This window comes from Scleropages formosus, chromosome 12 (assembly GCF_900964775.1).
Source record: "Scleropages formosus chromosome 12, fSclFor1.1, whole genome shotgun sequence".
NCBI classification, from domain to species: Eukaryota; Metazoa; Chordata; class Actinopteri; order Osteoglossiformes; family Osteoglossidae; genus Scleropages; species Scleropages formosus.
In genome coordinates this window covers 17,028,842-17,052,062 of record NC_041817.1, presented here as the reverse complement: position 1 = coordinate 17,052,062, position 23,221 = coordinate 17,028,842, and the positions used below count along the sequence as shown (strand labels likewise).

Sequence of the window (23,221 nt, the reverse complement as noted above, 5' to 3'; positions counted from 1 at the left end):
GGATGTGGTCCTCCTTGTATTTTGTTAGGCTGGTACAGTGTTCACAGGGAATGGCCTGTTGGCCTGGTCTGTGCAAACTTGGGTCCTGTGTATGTAACCAGTCCTTCCGCTGCCCTGCTTTATGGAGAAGCTGGTGCCATCCTCTTCTGTAGCAGAAAGCACTCATTTGGTTCTGGGTCATCAGCATGCATGCTAGTATAATGCACATGCTCCTTATCTTACCGCATGGGATACAGCAAGTCTCAAATGTTGGAAAATAGTTCTACTGTATCCATTTACCTCACACAGGACATTTGTACAGTTTCTCCTTTGAAAAAGCTATTGTGTACTTGCTAAGGTCTGATCAAACATTACTTAACACATTAAGAAGCCAGTACCAATAATTTAAATAGTAATCAGTCATCCTTAAAATAGAAGGTTAAGGATTCTGTGGTTCTCCATAAAGTTCCATGCTCTTTTTGGTGAACTTATCTGTGAATGTGTGTGAGTATATATGTGCATTTATGTTGTGCTTTCATCTGCTAAGTCAATAGGGCTGCAGCCCGTACCTTGTGTATCACTGAGGGCAGCTGGTACTCTCACCTCCCCATAGCAACAGAACGTTACTAAGCAGCTCTCTGCAACGTGATGCCCTCGTTTTAAACTCAGACTAAAAATCCACAAATGATTTTTACAGCAGAGAGTAAATGGTCCTTGAAATATGTATTTTTAAATGCGCAAGATGGTCCCATTAAGTATTGTTGTCGAAGCCTATCCATTTTTTCGACAGTTTGGTAGAGACGAATCTGTATAACGCTAACTGCATGAAATCTTGAGTGCATTGTGCCACGGGAGTTCTGGAAACCAGTATGAGTTAGAGGGAAGCTGTCAACCAGCTTCTCAGTGCCTCCCGGGCCCGGCAGACGGTGCACCCCAGGGACGAAGACAACCCTCCACCAAGTACCCTTGGGCATCTCAGAACTGTTCTGCCAGGAACATTCAGTGACTCGTGTCTGAGTCCTAGTGGGCCCACTCCCTGTTGCTTGCAGTTTTGTTCAGCTGCAATGGGTCCCAACAGCATCTAACCCCTCCAGGGCACAGCTGGAGCCAGCAAGGAACTTATCAGTTCCTCAGCACCTCCTTGTCACTTTCAGCCATGAATGCTGATAAAGTTATGGTCTTATCAATGAGAAGGGACAGAGAGGGAGCAGTGTGGGCCCTAGGCAGTGATGGAACCACACTTCCTTTATCATTTGAGTTTCCTGTTCTCTCATTTAGAAAACAATTAAAGCTGAAATGGAGGATTTTTTCAGCCTTTAATGTTGTCATGTTTGACATTTAAGATTTGATTTAGGCATAAAGAGCCTTCCCAAAGCAATTCAGGGAGAATGTGTGGAATATTTACTCCATATTGCAAAATTCAGCTAACACATACACATAGATGGCCAGCCAGGTCCTCATGCTGTCAGATGACAGCTGGACCCGAGCTTTTATGGCTGTGGTTTTAGCTTGTGTTTTGGTATGTTTGAAATCAAGAAAAACAAAATGTACAAATTTTATCCTCGGCTGAAGAGCTCAACAAGCCATGCCCGGTAAGATTGTCTCCCTTGATATTTGTTGTTTGGAGCTAAATTGATGGATAGTGTGTGATGTAACCTCTGGGACTAATGAGGACATGGTGACAGCCTAAACCAGCATCTTATTATCCTCCCATGCATTCTTTGCCTTCATGGAAGGTACAGCGAAAGTGAAGGTGCAAGTATGTGTTTCTATATTTTTGTTAGTTTTGTGGTGGGTAGTGTTTGGGTAAGTCACCTCCCTGCCAAACATCCTTAGCCCCTGCACAGGCCAATTTCCATTATCCACTCTACTCTGTATATTCCCATCCATACAGTGATAATGATAAACACATCAACCAGTTTAAATAATGCAGTACGGAGTAGAACTGTCAGCTATTCTCACTAAATCCCTTATAAAGCTCTGCACTTCACCAGTTTAAAATAACGGAAATCATCTCAGCCTTCAGGGTGTTCTTTTGTTAGCGTTATGTTTGTTTTGCATAAAGCTCTTTGGCTTGGCCCTCAGGATAGAGAGCAGAGAATTCCTAGTAAAGTAACATGCCGTTGCTCTCTGCCTCAGTCTGTGATGTGTAGAAAACAGCAGATAGAGGAAGAGAACACCCATTGCTGAAGCTCCTTGTCGTCTTCCCTCCATTCTTGTTTCTTGTCCCTTTGACATAAACAAGTGTGGCAAGCCTGCCTCTCTTCTCATTTGTTTGCCCATTAATGAGGCCTGCTTGAGATACATGGAAAATGGATTTGAAATTTCAGAGATTGGTACTACTGGGTGGGATAGGTGGGGGCTTGTTTTTGGGAGATTTATTTCACTCATATTAATTCATGTGGAATTTATTAAGGTCTCTTAATTCTTCCTCTCTTTCTCTCTGCTTCTTCCCCACCCTCATGGTGAGCAGGTCCTTTGATATCATCTGGCTTTGATTAATGATTTTGATTAGTTTGTTTGGCTGATGAAGCTGCAGATTTAAGAAAGTATTCTTGAACTCCCCTTCCCTTCCCTCAACCCCGCAAGTGGTCTATCTGCGCACTCTACCTTTCTTGGTTCAATCCGCCTCACTCTGTTCCACTCTTATCAATCCCTCTGGGCCCCTCGGTGTGCCCATCTGATGTTTCCTGAGCGCCAGCAAGCAATCAGGGTGTTGTAACAATTACAGAAAAGAGCAGGAGTAGAAGAGCGAGAGAGAAAAAGGTCAACAGGTGGACTAATGAGAAGCAGGTGCACGTGCAATCATCCCCATAAAGTCATTAACTTCCAAGTTTAAATGCACTGGAAGTCCTATTTAAGGTGATGCAGGAACTTGTGACAGGGTGTGACTGGTCCATTACTGTTGCTGTAGGCCAGCACTAGTGTTTTTGGTGCCCCTAGGCCACAATCAGTCTGGCACCCTTTAGACTTCTATTTCTAAATCAGTGAAGGTATATATAAAATATAAATAAAATTATCTTTTTAGAGGGGGTCATGGTGGTGCAGCAGGTTTGACCGGGTCCTGCTCTCCGGTGGGTCTAGGGTTCAAGTCCCGCTTGGGGTGCCTTGCCACCGCCTGACGTCCCGTCCTGCGTGTGTCCCCTCCCCCTTCAGCCTTGTGCCCTGTGTTGCTGGGTTAGGCTCCGGTTCACCGCAACCCCACTTGGGACAAGCAGTTTCAGACTGTGTGTGTGTGTGTGTGTGTGTGTGTGTGTGTGTGTGTGTGTGTGTGTGTGTCTTTTTAAATATAGAAATCGATCATGAAATTAGGAAAATAGAATTCTATATCTATAAATAATTGTTTTTTAATATACTTATAAGTAAATAAGTTGGTCACTCCACGGAGACAGCACTCCTGGCAGTGTCTGATGATCTCCAGTCGGCTAGAGTGGCCTCCCTCTCCTCGCTCCTCATCCTCCTCGACCTGTCTGCAGCATTTCGTACTTTCAGCCACCAGATTCTACTCTTCTCTTTTAGTCAGCTTGGAATCAAAGGAATGACACTAAGATGGTTCGAGTCCTACCTTTCTGACAGATTCTATAAGTGGTCTGGCAGGGCTCCCATTCCTCTCCTGTGCCCCTCTCAACTGGTGTCCTGCAGGGCTCGGTACTGGGTCTGCTGCTATGCTGACGACACCCAGCTTTTCCTGTGCTTTCCACCTGGAGCATCAGACATTTCTGCGTACATTGCTGCCTGCCTGTCGGACATCTCTCCAAAGCAGAGATCCTACACCTCCCAGCTGGCCTGTTTTCCTGTCATGATCTCTTAATCAAACTGGGCAACTCACTCGTTTTGCCTTCCTTCTCAGCTAAGATTCTGGGAGTGATGATTGACTCAAGTCCTGCAGATACTGTACATCCTGCATAACATTCGCAGGATCCGTCTCTTCCACATCTGCTCGCTTGGTGGTCCTACACGCAAAACGTAAAGCATGGAGGTTCTCGGTTCTGGCTCCATTGTGGTGGAACGACCTCCCTCTCTTACTCAGAACCGCTGAAATTCTGTCCACATTTAAAGAGTCTGAAAACTCACCTCTTCTAGACTCACCTCCCTCATGATCTCTTAAGTTCATGTAAGGTGTAAATGTTCATGCACCATAACTTTAAGATCGTACCCAGATAAGCCTTTACACAGTCACTACTCCTGCATTGTACATAAATGTTTATATGTATCTTTAAAAAAAAAAAAATTGTAAGAAGGTAATCAGGAATCGTCAATATTCTGAAAGTTTTATGCAGCTGCTCCTCTGATGAACATTGGTGTATATGATGGAAAGAATCAAACTGTACTTGTATGATATGTACGTGGCTTTGGAGAAAAGCGTCTGCTAAATGAATAAATGTAAGTATGTGAACTTATATATGCACAGAACACATTCATACAATAAGAACTCAAAACTTAGGTTTAAGGGACCAAATAAGCTTACCTAAGCTTGCTGCTAGTTGTAAGTCCCCCCCCCCTTCCTATCACCCTTATTCTTACTGAAACATGGATGCTCCTCACTCTGGGTTGATCCAGGGATAAGCCGAGGTTTACAAACACAGGGGTCAGTACACTGTTTCTCTCCGCCTGATTTTTAACTGTGCTTGAACTTTTACTTTTAGTTCCATTTGCAGTTTGCTTCAATCCTAGGTCTGCCCATGCTAAGAGTTTCAAAAAACACCAGCACAAGAAAGACTGGAAAAAAGAAACGAAAACTGAGAACAGCATCCCGTCTGCCAGTGCTATGGATATCATCAGCGTGGCAACTTAAAGGACGAAGAACTGATATCACAATTTGACAGACAGGCCAGCTCACAGTCATATTGTGGGCATTGTTTGTCACCAGGCTTAACACAAGCTGAGATATTGTTGATTGTTTCATTGCATCTCCTGTGTTTCTCTACAGCTTCTTTCCTGCCTACAGATTATGCAGTATGCATAGGTTGTGCCTTCACTACTTTGTACACAGTCTGTGTGTGTGTAACTCTGGGACTGGAGCAAGTGATGCCTTTACACTATGTTCCATGTGTGTCTTTTGCAGTAGCCTTACCAGGACAGTAGAGATCTCTGGGGAACACGGGCCATTGGGAATCCATGTTGTGCCATACTGCTCTTCTCTGAGTGGACGGTAAGACGTTATTCAACTCTCTCTGTCTGTCCCCTGTCTGACACCAAGTGGGTAATTTGCAGAGAGAGTAGAACTACTTGCTGTAAAATCCTTGACAACTGCTAACTGAGATGTGTATTTGTCAATTGTTATTTTGAATAAAAACTTACTGACAAAATTTGTGATGTGGTATGCATCTACACTGAAGTTACAGAAAGTAACTTATTTAGCCAGAACATAAAACCTACTGATTCCTTAACACTCTTTTGTTCTTTTCTCAAAGGCAACTAACTTGTAAATACAAAACAATCTACATCTTCAGATGGACAAGACGTAAGATGTGATAAGATCACATAAAATTTTTATATGGTGAAAAATGTAATTTAACATAATATACCCATTTCTCACATAATGGGTTTAATCACCCTGTTAGGCAAATTCCCGTTGCGAGGGTGTTGAATTACCATTATATCTTATGGAAAAAATAATCGGTTCCTAAAGGAGAAAGTGTCAACTAAAATTAATTTAAATTCAAAACTAATTAGACTTTTATTCAGAACAATGAAAACACCAACATGTTTTATAATATTTGAGACAAAGTATTGTTTACATTATTCATTTTTCTTAATTTATTTTTATTCATTATCAGTGGCTGCTTATCCAGTGTAGTGTCATGGTGGACCGGGGTCTGCCCTGCAAACACGGGGTGAGAGACAATGTACACGCTGAATGGAGACATTTTGATATTTTGGCTCAGTGATATTTATGACAGAATGAAACAATTAAAGTTCAAAAGATCACTGCTTATGTCTTTCACTCTGCAAAGCACATGCACAGTATGCTGTTAGATGACCTTCATTTGATCACAAGACTAAGACTTTATTCAGTGTAACAGTTTACATTATATGAAAGATGTTTATGTGTGGAAAATTCCTGGTTTTACACAACAGGTTGAGGCTCAAGCTCAAGGTAAGGTTTATTCATGTTTTATTGGTGCCATACAGAAATGCCTTTGGCTTTAGGTGTCGGTGGTGTGTACCCAAGGACTGGATAGGGGAATCTCAACACTGGGTCTCTACGTCTTCTCATCTGTCGTATTCTACTGAGAAGGCATGTGAAATAGACTGTCAGTGATTAATTACTGGACCTCAGCCAGTGTGCTCTGGCTGCTTGTTCCCTCCCCCTATTGTGCTGCCTAGTCAGCACATGCCATGATATAATAAAATTAATTAATTCTTGTGTTTTCCTACTTAATGTCTGAGGTTTGAATCAAGCTCCTGCTGTAGTACCCCTGATCAAGGTACACACTGTTTTATCCAGGTTAAAATTACAAAGCCTAAAGCTTAATATGTTAAACTGCTTTGGATAAAAGCATCAGCTAAAAGAATTATGTGGTGTTTAAATATATATTGTTGTTACTGTATAATAGTGGTGTTCAATCTATTTCCCTTGTGACATAATTAATGGGTGTTGGCTGGTTGAAACTGTGAAATGGTATACGCAGTGGTTGGTTTTGTTATGGTGGAAGCATTGTGTGCGCGCGCATGCATTGCACAGTGGAACACAGTACACGGTGAATAAAATACTCATTGTGGAAATGACCACGTGAAAAGCAAAAATGTCATTGTACAGAATGAGCCCATTTAAAAAAAAAAAAAAAAATTTTCATAAGTTGTCATTATTTTTTGTTATATAGGACCGCATTATGTGAGAGTTTAATGTACACATTTGAAAGGAATAAAAGCCATCATACAGTTGGGAAATGTCATTTGAGGAACTTTAGGTCTAAAAAAAGTATTTGCAGAAAAATATCTGTCACCTCTGCTCTATTCTGTCATATTTAAATTTTGGATAGGGTTTTGAATGGTTATAAAAAGCTACAAAATGAAATCTGTTCCAATTGTAGAGATGTACAGTTAAATACGAATTTTTATTTTGATGTTACTGTAATAATAATACCATACCTCTGTTTTTCCCTCAGTGATCACAGATTGCTTATAGAGAGGTAATCAAGCTAATGCCAGGAGTACTGAAGCAGTCCAGCTACTCCGTTACACACCTCATTTTGCACTTACCATTTGCAGTAACATTTCCATTAAGGTTTTCTCTGGTTTGCTGAACTTGCTGTAGGACATATATCTGAAGAGTTGTGTATATAAAAAATATGAGTATGGTGCAGTGATGTTCTCACTCCATTTCCTGTAGTCCAAAGGAAGTGTTGATTTTTTTTTTCCAGCAGTTGACTGGGTGTTTGGGAATGAGAATTGCCTGTGAAAGTGGTGATGTTGAGGAGAACATATGAAGGCATAGATGTGTCAATGTTTGACACCTTCTGTAACACACGAAGGGCTCTGTTCTTTGTGGATGCTAGTCCGTTAAATCAAACTGCCTTTGAAGATGTCCCCTGTGGTTCTGCCAGCTCAGAGAACCTCATTAGAATGTTATGCAGAAGATGATGGGATATGCAAAAAGTTAAGTACTGCTGAGGACCGGGACTGGAGAATACGTACTGGAAAGACGGACCATGATGGAGATGTGGTGCACCTCTTCTGAAGCAGAGGTGCAGGAATCTAACACAAAGGGTTCCGATTGGTGGATGTCGAGAGATGCTACATCAGGAGCAGCTCATTTTGCCTGTACCAGCACTGACAAGAGCAAGCGCTCATAAGGAATTCGTACTTATGGTGGTATTTCTAGTGGAAAGGGTTCAGACTGTCTCTAAATAGGTACATTACAATTTGTTATACTTTACATAAATGATGTTCATTGTTTTAAATTAACTTCTTCACATGTAGTAAAGATTAACAGAGAGAATTAGGGCTGCCTTTGTTGTGAGTCTTCCAGAAATTTCTCTGGAATCCCTCTCAGAGGCCCTCACGAGAGCAATGAAATCCAACTTAGTCTTGTTCATGGTTTCATGGGCTGACAGAGGGGATCTCCATCTGGTTCCTTTTGACATGCCTCAGATAACCTCCTCTTCCACCTTTTTTGCATCGAGGTTCCACTTACCTGTACGGTCCAATAATGTCCTTTAATCATATTGTCTGGAATACAGGTACAGTGTAATATCTTAGCTACTGCTGCACGTCTGAACGAAGCATCCCAGAGTGGTGTCAGTGGGTCATATTGAGGGACTTTTTCACCAAAATTATATGCCGTCTTATATATGAGTTTTTCTCCTATGCATTTCGAGGTGCTGTATATTTGCTTTTTACTAGCTGAATTTTTCAAGCATTAAAAAAATATTCCATTCATTCTTCCAGCATTAAATCACTGAAAGTACTTAAAACCCTCCATTGCGGATAAGGCCAGGCAGTTCTTATGAGTTAAACGTCTTCATTTTCACTCTGGTTCATTTAGCATTGCCCCAGAAATGTAAATGAGTTGGAATAAGTATTTCAAGTGATCGTCAGTAAATCCTGAATATCGAATGCGGTTCCAAATGTAACGTTATCTGTTTTGCAACTAAAAAAATTTTATTCAGTCATTGTCATTTCATGATCCAGTCTATATGTCTTTTTGTAGTTATACTGATCCAATGATACATGGCAGCAGCCAACTTGATATCCTGAGAGCTGCTTAACATGCGAACATGAGCATGTTTACTGGTATTGATGTCACTGTTGCTAGTAATTTCATAATTATAGTGTAGCCAGATTGCCCATGTTAATTGTGCCTAATTAATATAAACGAGAGATCTGTGGTATGTAATTTGGATGTTGAATTTCCTGGGCATTCTGTATTATATTCAGAGCAGGGAACTGTAATAACAGACTAGGAAGGAAAGAGAAAGAATACTGGCTTGCTGCATTGTAAAAACGTCCAGCAAAGTTTTTATTTTTTCCCTCTTCTGTCTTTCAGCCAAGACTTTGTGAGTGACAGTGCCATCTTCATTATATTATTAGGGCACAGGTTGCTGCTTTGGTAAATGCTTTTTTATCCACATTTTATAAAGCTTAACTTATTTCTGTAGCACTCAGTTATGTGTGTTTTACAGGAATGCTGCAGCACCTAGGGCTTAAACCAGCAACCTGTGCCTTTAACGTTTATGCATTTTCAGCTGTAGAAATATGTATTAAATGAGGCATCAGGTAGCAAAATGGTTAGAGCTATTGTCTTCCGTTTGAATAACCCATATTCAAACCCACCTCCTTCTGTAGTAGCATTGATGCTTAATCTGTATTTGTACAGTGTAAATTGCCCAGCTGTATCAACGGGTAAATCATTGTAAGTAATTTGGTTTACAACCCCGATACTGTAATTCTCTTTGCAGGATAGTGTCAGATAAATTAACAATTAGTAATATATTGGACATTATTTTGTACCATGAGAGCTATCTGTTTCATCAGCAAAGTGGTGAGCCTTCCTGGGACCAAATGTGGATTCCTTGACAATACCTGCCTGTTCTACAGCATTTTGTGTCTTCATACTTGTGTATTTTGTTGAAAGTTCTGTTCAAAGCTTTTGTGATGCACAAGCTTTACAAGCATCTCCTACACAAAGCAAAATCCTGCACTCTTGTGTTCTTGGAGTTTATTACTGTTTTCTGTTACTTTCTTAAATTTGTTCCTAAGAAGGTCCCATCTTTGTGAAACTCTTGCAATAGGTATTGAAACACCATTCTTTTTTATTATGTCAAACCTGAATATACTTACTATACTATGTAAGGATGTAATCTAACATCAACTCACTCTAATGAGGTGCACATTGTTGTTCTGAGCAATTTCTCTGAATTACAGCCGTTATTGTTGCTACTGGCATTTCTCTTATTTTTGTAGGTGGTCTGGGTACTTTAAAGACAATGCAAAATTTTAAATTTATTACTGCTTACCAAGGGCTCACTGGAGTCTTATGGAGCTTGCAAATCTGTTTTGAATGTTTAAGCCCTACTTAAACCTACATGTGGCCCTTGAAGTACAAATGGAAACGAGTGCTGACAAGTTGAAGTTTAAGAACAAGTTTCAAGCTCAAGATGAAAAGACAGATTGTGAGATTGGTGTTGAACATGGCCTTGTGTCTTGTTTCGTCCCTAAAACTTAGAGGGAGCCCTGTCCATGCCCAAGAACCCTTCTGTAGATAATCACAACCTGGGTAGAACAGATGATACTGAGAGCCCTTTCTGCACCTGGGTCTTGTGTTGTTCCTCAGAAGCAGAAGTATTTGTTCCAGAAGTGTTTGTGTCTCTGCCCTTGTCTTCATACAGAGGAGTTTGTTTTTGTTGTTTATTGTCTGAACTGCTGTTTGTCTGCAGGTCGCTGGGTCTGTACATCCGTGGTGTGGAGGAGAACAGCCGCTCCAAAAGAGAGGGCATCTTCCAGGAAGATGAGTGCATTGTGAAGATCAATGACACTGAATTAATGGACAAATCCTTTCCGCAGTAAGTACCATCTTGTGCAGCTGCCTGTCATTCTCCATGCTTTGTTGCCAAGCAGCGTTTTGTGCATCAACAAAAAGGAATCTCCAGACACACAATCTGCAGTATCGAGACCGCAGGATCTTTGCCTCACGTACAGCCCATTGTTGTGAAGAATAGCCCTATTTATGACCATCATGACACTGGTCAGACTACAGAAGGAGAACTGCCATCATTTAGAGAAGCAGGGGGGCCTGAAGAAGGGGTGCTACAGTAGCATGGAGAGGGAGACTGTGCTGCCACTGATGAGGAGAGAACTGTTGGAGCCGATTCTCTCGAATTCTGATGCTGCTAGTCCTGGGATAGAGGCAGTGATATTAATATGGAGCTGTCAGCATGAGCGGTGGAGTGCCAAGAGGGTTTTTTTTTTTTTTTTTTTTTGTTTTTGTTTTTTTACTGGTTTTTGTTCCAAGAAAATGGTATTATGGTGCATGTGATTGGTCAGGTGCAATCTACTGCATGTTTAGTGTGGTTTTTTTCCCCCCTCCCCCCCATTTAGTTTTGGGTAAGAAAAAGTATGTTTACTAATTTTATGTAAATATAATTTGAGCAAGTATAAAAATGTATATTTAAAGTTAGAATAGTTGTGTGTCAGGTCTGCTTTAGCTTAATATTAAGAAAGGAGCAGAAGAATATTAAATCATTTCTGTTTCTCATTTGATTTCATCATTGTAAAGCTTTTTTGACAAATTAAGATAAGATTTGAGATTACCTAAATTTTCCTTACATTGTTGGTTTCCAGGGAAATGTGTGATGTCCTATATCCTGAGGCTGGTTGCAGGAGCACAAACATGTCTGGTCCACCTTGCAGGTCACAAGATGTGTTCCGGATGGCCATGCGCTCTCCCACTGTGCGCCTGGAGGTGTTGCCTGTTGCCAACAAGCAGCTCTACGAGAAGAGCCTCATAGGTCAGCTCTTCAACCAAGAGGTGCACGACAGAATAGCCAGAGCTGTAGTGCCACCACCGCTGACGGTTAAGCCTGATGCCAAACACATGGAATCTCTAGCCAAGACCCCTGATCCCATGTCCCAAGTGGGTGAGGTTCAAGCCTCTCATAGCCTGGAAGGTCCTCGGCTGGGTCCTTCACAGCCAATCAGCCAGTCGCCCACCCCAAGAGGTACCAGTAGCAGCCCGCTGCTGAAGAAAGGTCCAGGCCAATCCCCTGTGGTGGCCCTGGCCAACAAGAAAGGTGGCAAGAAATTGAAGATCGATCTGCTGAAGGGTGAGGAAAGCTCAGCCATAATGGGCCTTTTGAAATGTGATCGAAGGGGTTACTTTCAGCGGATTTCTTTGCCAAGCTATTGCCATTGATAGGATATGAATTAAAATTCCAGAAACTGTAAAAAACTCATACTTAATGAATGTTGTAAAGCATAACCAGACCTTCCTGTTTTACTCAGTCGGTGTCTTAATTATTCCTTGAGCCTGAACTGCATTTCTTTGGAGGAGGTCACAGTGAACCACCTTCACATATCCTCTCTGCTGATAACCAGCCTCTCCACCTTCCTCTCTGCCCATCCCCAGACAGGTGGCATGATACACGGTGTTGTAACTCCCACCTCCCCAGAGAGCCCGAGACAGAATTCATAGGGCTGACAGCTCCTGCTTTCCAGTTAATCTGTCTTCCTCAGAATAGTCTGGTGTTTTAGTCACCCTGACACAAGCTCTCTGTCTGATCCTCGGGCAGTGCTTTCCCTGTCAAAGATGGTCTTCTTCAGGCCTCTGACTCTCTGAGTTCATGTCAGTGACCATATCTCATCCCAATTGAACCTCCTTCATATTCCCTGAATGCATTGCATGATGGGTACTTTACCACTTCAGAGGGAGATTTTCTCATGAGAACTTGGGGTCTCTTCCACAGTACCAAAATGCCTGTATGATGTGTCTTTGGGATGTGTCTTTGTCATTTGAAGACTGCTCTGAATGTGTGCTGTGATACAGCCATTGAGTTGCTCCCAGTTTTATGTCTCTGAAGCCCAAGTAGCTGGACTGTTGCATATTGTACATCTAAGCGGTGGTCATCATAAAAGTTGTTGGTGGAGGTATAAGAGGGTTTCCTGAAAAGGTATTGTAGAAGGAACTAGAAATTGCGTCAGGAAGAATTCTAGTGGCTGCAGATTTGTGTTGAAATTTTTGTTACTGTAACATTGTTCTCTTTCTTTGAAGGCACGGAAGGCCTGGGTTTCACTGTGGTGACCAGAGACTCATCAGTACATGGGCCTGGTCCTATCCTGGTCAAGAACATCCTGCCCCGGGGTGCTGCTGTAAAGGATGGACGTCTCCAGTCAGGTGACAGGATCCTGGAGGTGAGTAAGAGGCTGTAGGGCAATGGCAGTCCAAAGGATACCACTCCAGGTGTTATGGGCAATGGTAAATGGCCCTGCTTTTGCTCTTGCTACCTCCTCCTCACTCTCTTTTTCCTCAAGGTAAATGGCCTGGACATGACAGGCCGCACCCAGGAGGAGCTGGTGGCCATGCTGCGTAGCACCAAGCAGGGGGAAACTGTGTCGCTGCTGGTGGCTCGCCAGGAGGAGATGTTCCTGCCTCGAGAGCTGGTAAGGGTCCTCAGAACAGTGAGGTGACTTCAGTACCAGCAGTCAAAAACCATTTCATCTACAGCAATCAACAGATTTTGTGGGAGTCCAATAACAATAATCGTTTAGCAATAAAAATTCAATATAGTGTCATTTAAATTTATTAATTTAGTGTACACTTTTATCCAGAATGACTTGCAACACCACAAAAACAAGATTGCATTTCACAAATAGATGGAGAAACAGATGCAGAGACATGATTCTCGAAGTACAGTGAATTTGTCACATGTAACCATTTAAACCAGCATACAATACATGGTAGCTGCATGGAGAATTCCTAGAGTGCAGATTTTTTTACACAGGGATCATTAACAGTGACATGACATAAGTAGCAGCATACAGACTATATAAAGAATCAACTAAAGTGAGACTATTGAAGCATATTTGCTGTATTGCAAGTTTTATGACTTATGAAATAGAATCTAGGCTCTTACATGTGCTATACATACAGTTGAATACTTAAGCAATCCAGGTTACACTCAAGTGGTATGTACTGTTTCCCTTGGAAAGCATTTGAACCTTTAGATTTCCTGTGCCATAGTCACAATACCATCTTCTGTAATCTCTGAATCAGGGCTCTGCCTACTTTGCGTTTATATGAATTTTCTGGATGTTGGAAGTGGTGAACTTTAGTGAGGGAGCCATTGTCCTAGGGGTGAGAAATTGCTCCATCTGCCCATTCTTAGTGGGACACACAACTTCAGTCCGTTAACTGTCCCTCTTCCAGTCGCTGTTGCTCAGCTCTTCCCCCAGCCCAGACAGTTTGGTCAGGGGGGATACCATCTTTTTTTATGTTAAATATCCAGAAATACAGTGCATATTTTTGTGAATTTGCCTAATGATTGCTTATATCTTAAAATATAAAATGAATGCTTTTTCTCTTTTGTTTTATTGAGCAGTTTCACCTTGTTCTCTCTTCTGATGTAAATTCTGACCCTCCTGAAATAAGAGTCTGGACAGCGGCCTTTGTCTTTTGTTGTGTTTGTTACACAGAAAGTGTTTCTCTTGTGGGTCTGCAAAGCCATTTTCCTCACCATCAGAAGTGTCCTCTCTGTAGACTCACATTACTATTGTCCTCTCTCCATGCACATACTTTGCTCTTCATCTTACCAGAGTAGCAGGAAGCAATGTCGGAGGTCAGTGGGCACCACGCACTGGGTTCAGTGGATGCGCAGGAAGCGGCAATGGGCTGCGTGTGTTACCCAAACATCCTTCGGTGGGTGTTTTCCCATAGGAGGGCACTCTCACCAAGAACTGCAATCCTCATGCTCCTCTCAGAACTTCCTCAGAAGAGAGTGCCCTGCAGAGACATGTTCCTGTTTAGTTGCCATAGTGATACCACACCAGTTCACTGCAATCCATTTACATTTATTTATTTAGCAGATGCTTTTGTCCAAAGTGACGTACATCTGAGCAAAATCCAATGGTTTTGCAGTCCATTGTTTCCACATCTTCATGTTATTTTAGACTGTAAGTTTGTGGAAGTATCAAAGGGATCCAGTCTGCTGTATCCTGGGTCAGACATCCATATCAGATGCACACTCAGACTTACGGGCTCTCATACACAAATACAGTATTTTGAAAAGTGGGTGAAAATAATAATTCTGTGAAAAATAAGTGATTATAACAGTAGGAAGATGTGTTTTTCCACTGTGCTGATATGGTATGGTCTTTTGAGAGCTCTTAGGATGCTGCTTTCCTCTAAGTCCACCTTGAGGGTCCTTTGAGATCAGTTGCACACCACTGGGAGCACAGACATGTACAAGCAGGCTAATTGAGACAATGTAGGCCCTGCAGAAAACCATAGACTCCCTATCGTCAAATAATAAGGCAGCACTTTCTTGTTGTACTAAGAGGCATTCTTCACTGTTTTTTTTTTTCTTCCTTTAAAATAAACTCTTCAACCTGTTGAGTTTGATTTGCGCCATTCAGTTTGCTGAGATTGTCACTGTCTGCCCTTGCAGTAGAGGGTGCCATGCACTGTTTGGATTGTGGTGGCCCCGTGTCAGCCATGTCCCTTCCCATGGAACTGATGGCCTCAGACGAGATGTGAGATGCTAGAAACATCTTCAGAATGTCTGCAAACGTGTTCCTAGGTTTGATGTGCTTCTGCGGCACATGTTTGTGCAGCTCTCGCACCAGCTTCATTTTACTTTCTGTGATATGGAGTAGTCGTAGAGATGTTTATTTGGAAAATGAAGAATGCTATGGGGATTGGGGGAAGGCCAACTGAACCCACTTTGTTAGTAGGCATCATGGAGGGACAGTAGGATAGATGGGGATGGGGAAAGCTCGTTGCAGAAATGAGGGTGTAGAGGACTCGGTTGCTTCATGTTAGTTTATTGCTGAGAGATTCCCATCAGTTTATGTTCAAAGAACCAGCTCTTTGTGCAAAGCAATGCAATCATGGGATTTATGGCCAACAAAGCAGCCTGAGCACCTGTTTCAAAGTCCATTTGTGCTGTGTACTGCCCAGTCCATGCAGAATTTAACTTCTAAGAGAGATGGGGAAGCCAGCATGTGACAGGAGCTCAGGAGAGATATACTACAGTAATTCTGATAATTGGATTTGACTTTACAATAAAAGATAAAAAATGAGCACTAATTTTGTCTGAGTGTTGCTATGTCACAATATCCAATTAAACAAAAAAGTGGGAAGTATGTTTATTACAAGCAATCCCAGAACTTGTAGTGTTATTTAAAACAAATGTGGGAGCTATGACAGTGTGCGCCTCCTCTCTGCCATGGAGCTCAGAATGCAAAGGGATATGATGTCATGATCACCTCTTTGTTAGCTCTCAGAGTCCTGAAATCCAGCAGTCTTTTTTCAGTCCCAGCAGCCTCTGCCTTCTCAGCACAGCTTTGCTTTCCCTCACCAAAACATACCCAGCTAAGTCCCTTAAAGATACGCTTCCAGGCCAGCCCTGAGACTGGAAAGCGCAGAACACTTGTGGGTTTCATAGAAAGCATTACCTATGCGGAGAAATTGAGGTGGAAGTCTGTGTTGACCCAGTGCTGACCTTTAGTTATGAGTTAAACAAAATCCATTATAGCGTTCTCCCACAGGTAGAACATGGCCTTTTGATCTGCTGTCCAGAGAGAGGGCAGTGCTTTGGATTAAAAGCTGTTTTTTGTGGACAGTGGGTGCAGTAATTCTCCATTTTCTCCAGCTGCTCTGTCAATTTTATTGTAATGGTTTCCAGGCATGCTCAAGGTGTGTGTGTGTGTGTGTGTGTGTGTGTGTGTGTGTGTGTGTGTGTGGATATGTACGAGGGAACACTCCACATTTCTTCTGAACCTGTTAAGAGCTCCATGCAGTGTGTTACTGAAACAGTGGCCCATACTGTATGTATAGTGCACATGTGTATTCATGACATACAAGCAGCTGTGTAGAAGGCTATTATGTAACACATCTATCTCATCATGTACACGTGATCTGCCAGTCAAAGCTCATCATTAGTAGCTTGCTGTGACATGTCTTGAGTCTGTCTGCATGTGAGTATGTTGTGTATTTATGTAGAGGGGCAGAATGAATGAATTATTGTTGTGACAATGAATTGCTAAAGCTTAGTAGAATGACCATTATTACATTCAGCAGAGTGTACCTGAAATGTATGTATTTGGGGCTAAGATGGGAACACTGGAGATGCAGACATAAAATCAGATAATGGGGGTTGTTATAAAGCTCTACTTCTGCCCTTCTACTCCTTCACCATCTGTTCCTCTCTGTGTGTGTGTCTGTCTGTGTGTCTATGTGAGAGAGAGAGAGAGAACAGCGGGAAAATCTCACTACCTCCCACACATCGAAAACCAGCTATGAACCACAGACACACCTTAACTGCTGCTTATTCCACACACAAACACACACTTTAGCCACACTGCATATTTTATATATATACTCATTTGGGAAGAGATACAAATGATAAATATGTCTGGAAACATTTTCACTGTCAAAGATGCAGGGTTAGGGCTACAACTGAACTACTGGCTCTCTGGGTAACACAGCATCTCTCTAGCTGTGTGCTGGACTATGTGGGCATGATTAAGCTGTGCTTCTGCCACTCCCAGGCTTCACCTCTGTAGGCGGTGCAGTTGTGTCTGGAGGGTATCCATGCATCAGAGCCTGTGGTTTTTAGCAGCTGCCTGGCAGAGGAGAGTTGTGCTGACATGCGGGTTTGATATAGAGAACATTGTGAATATTCCTCTAGCTGTTTATAGGTTCTGAGTGGTCTGCCTCAGTACTCCAGATGTGCCCTGAGTTTACCTTTGTTTATGGCGGAACCCAGACTGCTTCAGTATACTCTAGTTTAAAAAGGACTAATTGGTAGAAATTGAAATTATCAGGTCTTTGAAACGGTCTTCTGTCTTCTATTTCTGTAATTTGAGACTGATAGAGTAACTTCTCTGTTTTGGCTTGTACTTTTACCAGGTCACGCAGTGGAAATACCCGTCTGGGAGAGGGAAAATAAACTGTGTTCAGACCACTCTGGAAAACAGGCCTAGCAACCCATATAAAAGCCTAAGTAGCCCAGCAGCTGTAGAAACACATGACCCCAAGCAGTTTGGATGTATTGATGAATCTGCTCCTTTGCTGCCATGTAGGTGTTCTGAGTGTGTGGGTTTATAGCACGCACTGCTTTTGAATAGAGTGCGAGCAATGGCCCCTTCTTGGCAATCCTGGAGTGCTTGAGTCCGCACCCCCCACAATGCTGTCAGTCCCAAAGAGAAGGGCCCTGGGTGCAGGGGCCAACAGCTTTGCTGGCACAGCCGCCGTGGGAGCAGTCAGCAGTGGATCGCTTTACAGCCAATCGATCGCACGATTTTAGCGCCCGCTCGCTGTTAAGCAAACACACAGCATAAGCCCCCTGAAATTCTATATCTTTTTTTTTAAAAAATTTATTATTTTTTCCCCCTTGTGGCTTTAACACAGACTCAGCCAGTTCTGACTCTTGTGTATTAGATTGTATCTTTTAAATGGTTGAATTTACACTTCGGCAGAATTTCAGTAAGTTTGTCTTTTTTTCCGAAATATTCATCTTTTTCTTATCTTGTTCCCTGAGAGCTGCTGTGCTCTTCAGAGGTCCAGGGTTCCTCAGTATACTGTCACCTGCAAAGTCAGATTGTATGTTTGCCTCATGTTAGTTAGAATTATCTTAGAATAAACCAGTAGGGGTGGTAAGAAAAAAGTGCTTTGTGTGTGTATGCTTCCTGCAACCATGTGCGAATGTGTGCCAGTCTGTGCATTTCCATGAGTGTATGAGGTTGTGTGCATGCATTTGTGTGTGCGTGTGCGCGCGCATTGTGCGCTCAGCAGTTCCCTGTCATTGCAGTCAGCAGGCATAGCATTTGGAGGGCACCGCTGAAACGGAAAGGAGCTGATTTCACCCGCATTAATGGCATGGGTCATTATAAGTGCTGTGTGCAGAGAATTGTCCCTGGCTTCCTCCTGTGTCAGCTTTGCTGTGGGCGAGGTTATTGGATCGCTGTGGTGGCCGGTGTACCATGGCCCCACTCGAGGGACCCCTCAACCGCCGTGGGCCTCTCTGTCAGCGTGTTGCTTCACTAAGTCATTTTACCCCCTTTTCTGTGGCTTGGTGGGAGATCCAGAATTTTTGTGCCACCACTATGGAAACAGCTAGAGATGTCGGGGTGACAGATCAGCCCAGCATTCCTCAGCATGGTGATGCTCTCCCCTCCCTATCAGAACATTAGGGCAGTGTGGGATGTGGGGGGGAGGAGCCCATTAGGAGGATTAATAGGTGCTGTTCCCCGGGCGTGTGTGCCAGTCTGGGGAACACACCACTCTGGATGTAAGTGCTGCAGATCTCATCTTAATTGAATGTCGCTCACACCTTTAATCCACTGCTTTGAAACTCTCATTTTAATTCTGAGTGACAAAGAAAGGGTGTGTAATCTCAAAACCCCCACCCTCAAGCCCTACCATACCAACCACCACTCCCCACAAAAATAACCAGTTCCTTTTGTACACTCCTTCTGTTGAGTGGTGTGTCAATCTTGAAAGCTTAACAGGCTCTTCCGCTGAAACAATAAACCTGGCTGTTCCGCTCCATAAACTGCTTTAACTAGATTTGGACTCCACTGGGGCTTGAGCCCCCAAGAGGTCCTCTGGGGGTACCTCCAACTGCATCACTAGTCAAACAGGGTGTAGTGGACCACCAGGAGCGCCCCTTAGAATCTTGCAGACATCTGTTCAAGCTCACGTATCTCCTATCCAGGTATATGGGTGCTATTTGTATGCAAACAGGACAGCTGTCCAAACATATTTGAGGTGCTGTGCTTAAGAATTTAGTCTTGTCATCAGATTAAGATCTCTCCTTTTTCTCTGTCTTTTTACAAACCTGTAGTTAACATGCAGGTGCCTGGGACACCTTTGGTCTGGCATCCTTAACAATCTCAGTAAGAACGGATAAACCTGCTGCATGTTATGCATTGATGGATATTTGCATTTATTCATTTAGTTGATGCTTTTCTCCAAAGCATCTTACTATGTTAAGCTACCTACAATCATTTACCCATTTACACAGCTGAGTAATTTTACTTTAGGGTGAGTTCCTTGCTCAAGGGTACTACAGTTTGAGATGAGATTTGCACCAGCAACCTTTGGGTCCGAAGGCAGCAGCTGTAACACTACCAGCCTCCCCACAGGAAGGGCGTTAGAGTTTCAAATATGGTGCTACCTTCTTCTTGTTTATCCTTGTTCATTAAGTACAGGTTTAACATCTTCTCAAGAATGTATGTGGTACAAAATTCAAAAATTTAAAAAAAACTATACCTAGAAAACAGTCCCACATGGCAGTGAATGCTTTGTATGTCTCTACATGGGTGAGATTCTCAAGGTCTTGCTTACAATACACACATTGCTGTGTTCTCCATGGATCTCCTGCAAAGGCTGTCTCCCAAGGCAGAAGTCCTGACCTTTCACTTTGCTTAAGTGAGTCTTCTTGTGAGGACTCTTGATGACAGCTTGGGTCAGATGATAAGACCTCGGTATTGGACCCTCACGTGGCTCAGGGTGGGTTTGGGTGTGTGTCCATTTCTGAACTCACTATATGTCTTTTTTCAGAAGACAGATTATGTTGCAACATTAGGTTCTTATTTGTGTGCCTGTTATGCTTGTTCTCTTATTGCATTTTTTGACCTTAATGTTGTGTTGTGAATAATGGAATTTGAGTTGTTTTGTTGCATTATGCTGTTATTGTTCCTTGTCATAACAATCCTGTAGGTCTTTAACTGTGTGAGCACCTGCTAAATAGTAAAATGTACAAAGCTGCAGATGGGTTCTTAGAAAAATGCTGATGAATGCTTCACACTGAAGAGGGTTAAAGAGGAACAGAAAGTAGGAGCTGCTGAACATCTGGACCTGACGCATCCCATCTGATTCAGTGGGCTTGCTGATACCACAAAGCATCAGTAAGCAAGCTGTAAAGGGGCTTGGCCATACATCAGAGGTGTGTGTCGGAGTTTTCCTTGAATCACACTTGCATGGTTTCTGCTGTAGGGGCTGGAGTTCCCAGGGAGCTTCATCCCTGGGTCAGTGTGAGGCCCACCCACATTGGGCTTTTGCAGATCTCTCACATACAAAATGCTTGTCACTTGGATCGTTCATGGATCAGGCAATGCTGGAATAGGAGGCAGTGTCGATCGGGGAAACGCATGATCCTGGTATCCCTGTTTATTTCTGTGCTTGAACAGCCTGTTGGCTGATTGTTTGGCAGACATTCTACCACTCTGCCCCGACACATGTCAACATAAGCAAGAGGGAAAATGGGAAAAGGATATTTAATATTTAAGTGCACTTGTGGGACAAAGAATTAAACATTTAATGATAGCAATCGCTCACATGCGCACAGAGGTGAAATCTGATTCTCAGTTGTAAAATATACACTATGAAGTTGTTGGTTTATGGTTTCTGGATGTGTAGGGGGAGTTCAAAGCATGCATGGTGTGGTGCACTGCTTTCATCACAGACACCTGAGAAACTGGAATATGCCTCCTTTTCAAATCTCTTTATCTAAATCTGACTGGCACCTTCCACCTGTGTGTGCACACTGACTCAAATCACACCTCTTTGTGCAAAGTCTTTCACCAAGCAGCTCTTTGTCCATTTCTATAGCTTTATCCTAGAATCTGAGCACCTAAGGAAGGTTGAATAAGAGGATAGGATGAAAGTGAAATTGGGCTGTGACAGCTTGAAATAGGAGGAAGTAGTTGTGTCACATTGATGTTTTTTCATTTAGCAGATATTTGTGTTGACAGCAACACTTTGTTTTTTTTTTTTTTTTTTTTTTTTCCTTTGCTTACTGAAGGCCTTGGAAGATTCAGGCACAGAGAGGTTAAATTGACTGTAGTTTAAAAGTGACATGTTGGCCTTTGTCTCTGCTTATCACTCTTCTTGCAGAAGGGAGAGCACACCAGCACCCTGATGTCAGAGGAAGGCAAGGAGCAGTTGATGTTTGAGATCCCTCTGAACGACTCTGGATCTGCTGGCCTGGGAGTGAGCCTGAAAGGCAACAAGTCCCGAGAGACAGGGGAGGATCTTGGTATCTTCATCAAGTCCATCATCCATGGGGGCGCTGCATACAAGGTACAAGTTTTTCTAGAGTCTCAGGTGGTGCCTGATATACTGAATATATGTACCATTCAGTCACGGTGTTTAAATGATAAGACAATAAAATACGGTACACACACCTTTTTACATTTTATACAACTGGTAATAAAATCCCCCTGAACTCTCAGCTCAAGCATTTTTTACACAGTGAAATTTTTGTTTGTGAGAAATATTGTGGAGCCTAGTGACTTAGAACCTGATGATTCAGTTGCAGTTCAGTTTAAGTTTATCATCTGAGTAGAGAGGAATGGACAACACCATGGTCATTATTCAGCCTTTTACTACATGTGTCAGAGGTCACTTTGGAAAAAGACATCTTCAGTTGCTCCCACTTAGTTTGATTTTACATCTACATTACACATTGTTCACTGAATAAATGGAGGGCAAATTTTGAAGGAAAGTTGTGAAATTGATTATTACAGACACAGGAAATGGTTATAATCATTCAAGTATTCGACTAGTGACTGTAAAATAAATAAGGCCAATTGAAATTGTCAGGTATTTCTGAATTTAGTGTACTACGCTTCATTTCATAGGTAGGCTTTTGTCTTAAACATCTGACTCTTATGTTGTAGTTTTGGGATTTAGTTGCCAACTCCCTGAACACAGAACAAACTGGGCTTTCCAGCTGACATCTGTGCCAGTTTTCTGACCTCCGACCTTTTTGGCTCAGATTATAACAGTCTTGACTGAGCAGCGTGTGCATAGAGCCGAACTCCCCGTGTCCCCAAAGGCTCAAACAGCAACTCACAGGGGGTCCCATCAGTCCTCCCACTGTAGGCTTTCATCTCATCACAATACCGATAAAAGACAAAAACGTCAACAAAAAATCCAAATCATGCAATAAATAGAAATCAATTTTTTAAAAAATTACTCTTCTTCAGTACTTTGTATATGACTCTGGTATATTAATTTAGATAAGGACAACTTTCATAGAGTAAATATCAGTTTGATGTGCAGGATTTATGCTTGTTTTCTTTTTTGGCTCTAATCTGCTAAATCCTGGACAAAGAGAGCACTGGTTCAACACATGGAAAATTTTTCTGTGCAACATTGAATGCTGATGAGAATTTGAGAACTTAGTGGCACTCCAATGGCCTGCCTCAGCTCCTATTCAGACGCATTACTGCTTATTAAAAACTTAGCAGTTTCCTGTAAGTGTCCAGAGATTGTCGGTGGGATGTTCCCATCTTCAGGGATCCACACTTGTTGTGGAACATTTATGGTCTGGAAAAGCATGTGCAGGAAGCTGTGAAGATGTGAGGTAATAGTATTAACAAAACACAGAGAGGGGACACACCATGATTCCTGATGAGGTATCCGTTTTCTTTGACTCCTTTATTCATTTATTCATTTAGCGGACGCTTTTGTCCAAAGCGACTTACAATGGATGCTATGTAGTGTTACTAGCCCACACCTTATTCACCAAGGTGACTTACACTGCTAGATACACTACTTTCAAGGGGTTACTCA

The 23,221-nt window shown here is 42.4% G+C and overlaps 1 protein-coding gene across 2 annotated transcripts in view; it reads left to right on the top strand.

Annotated features, from left to right (window-relative positions):
- LOC108920701 (partitioning defective 3 homolog B-like) overlaps positions 1-23,221 on the top strand; it is a 164,763-nt gene that overhangs the window by 54,361 nt on the left and 87,181 nt on the right. For both annotated transcript variants that reach the window (XM_018729654.2, XM_018729656.2), the window contains exons 6-11: positions 5,045-5,131; positions 10,362-10,487; positions 11,335-11,747; positions 12,692-12,831; positions 12,952-13,080; positions 21,539-21,724. In XM_018729654.2, coding sequence (XP_018585170.1) covers positions 5,045-5,131; positions 10,362-10,487; positions 11,335-11,747; positions 12,692-12,831; positions 12,952-13,080; positions 21,539-21,724 — 1,081 coding nt within the window. The remainder of the gene's footprint in view (positions 1-5,044; positions 5,132-10,361; positions 10,488-11,334; positions 11,748-12,691; positions 12,832-12,951; positions 13,081-21,538; positions 21,725-23,221) is intronic.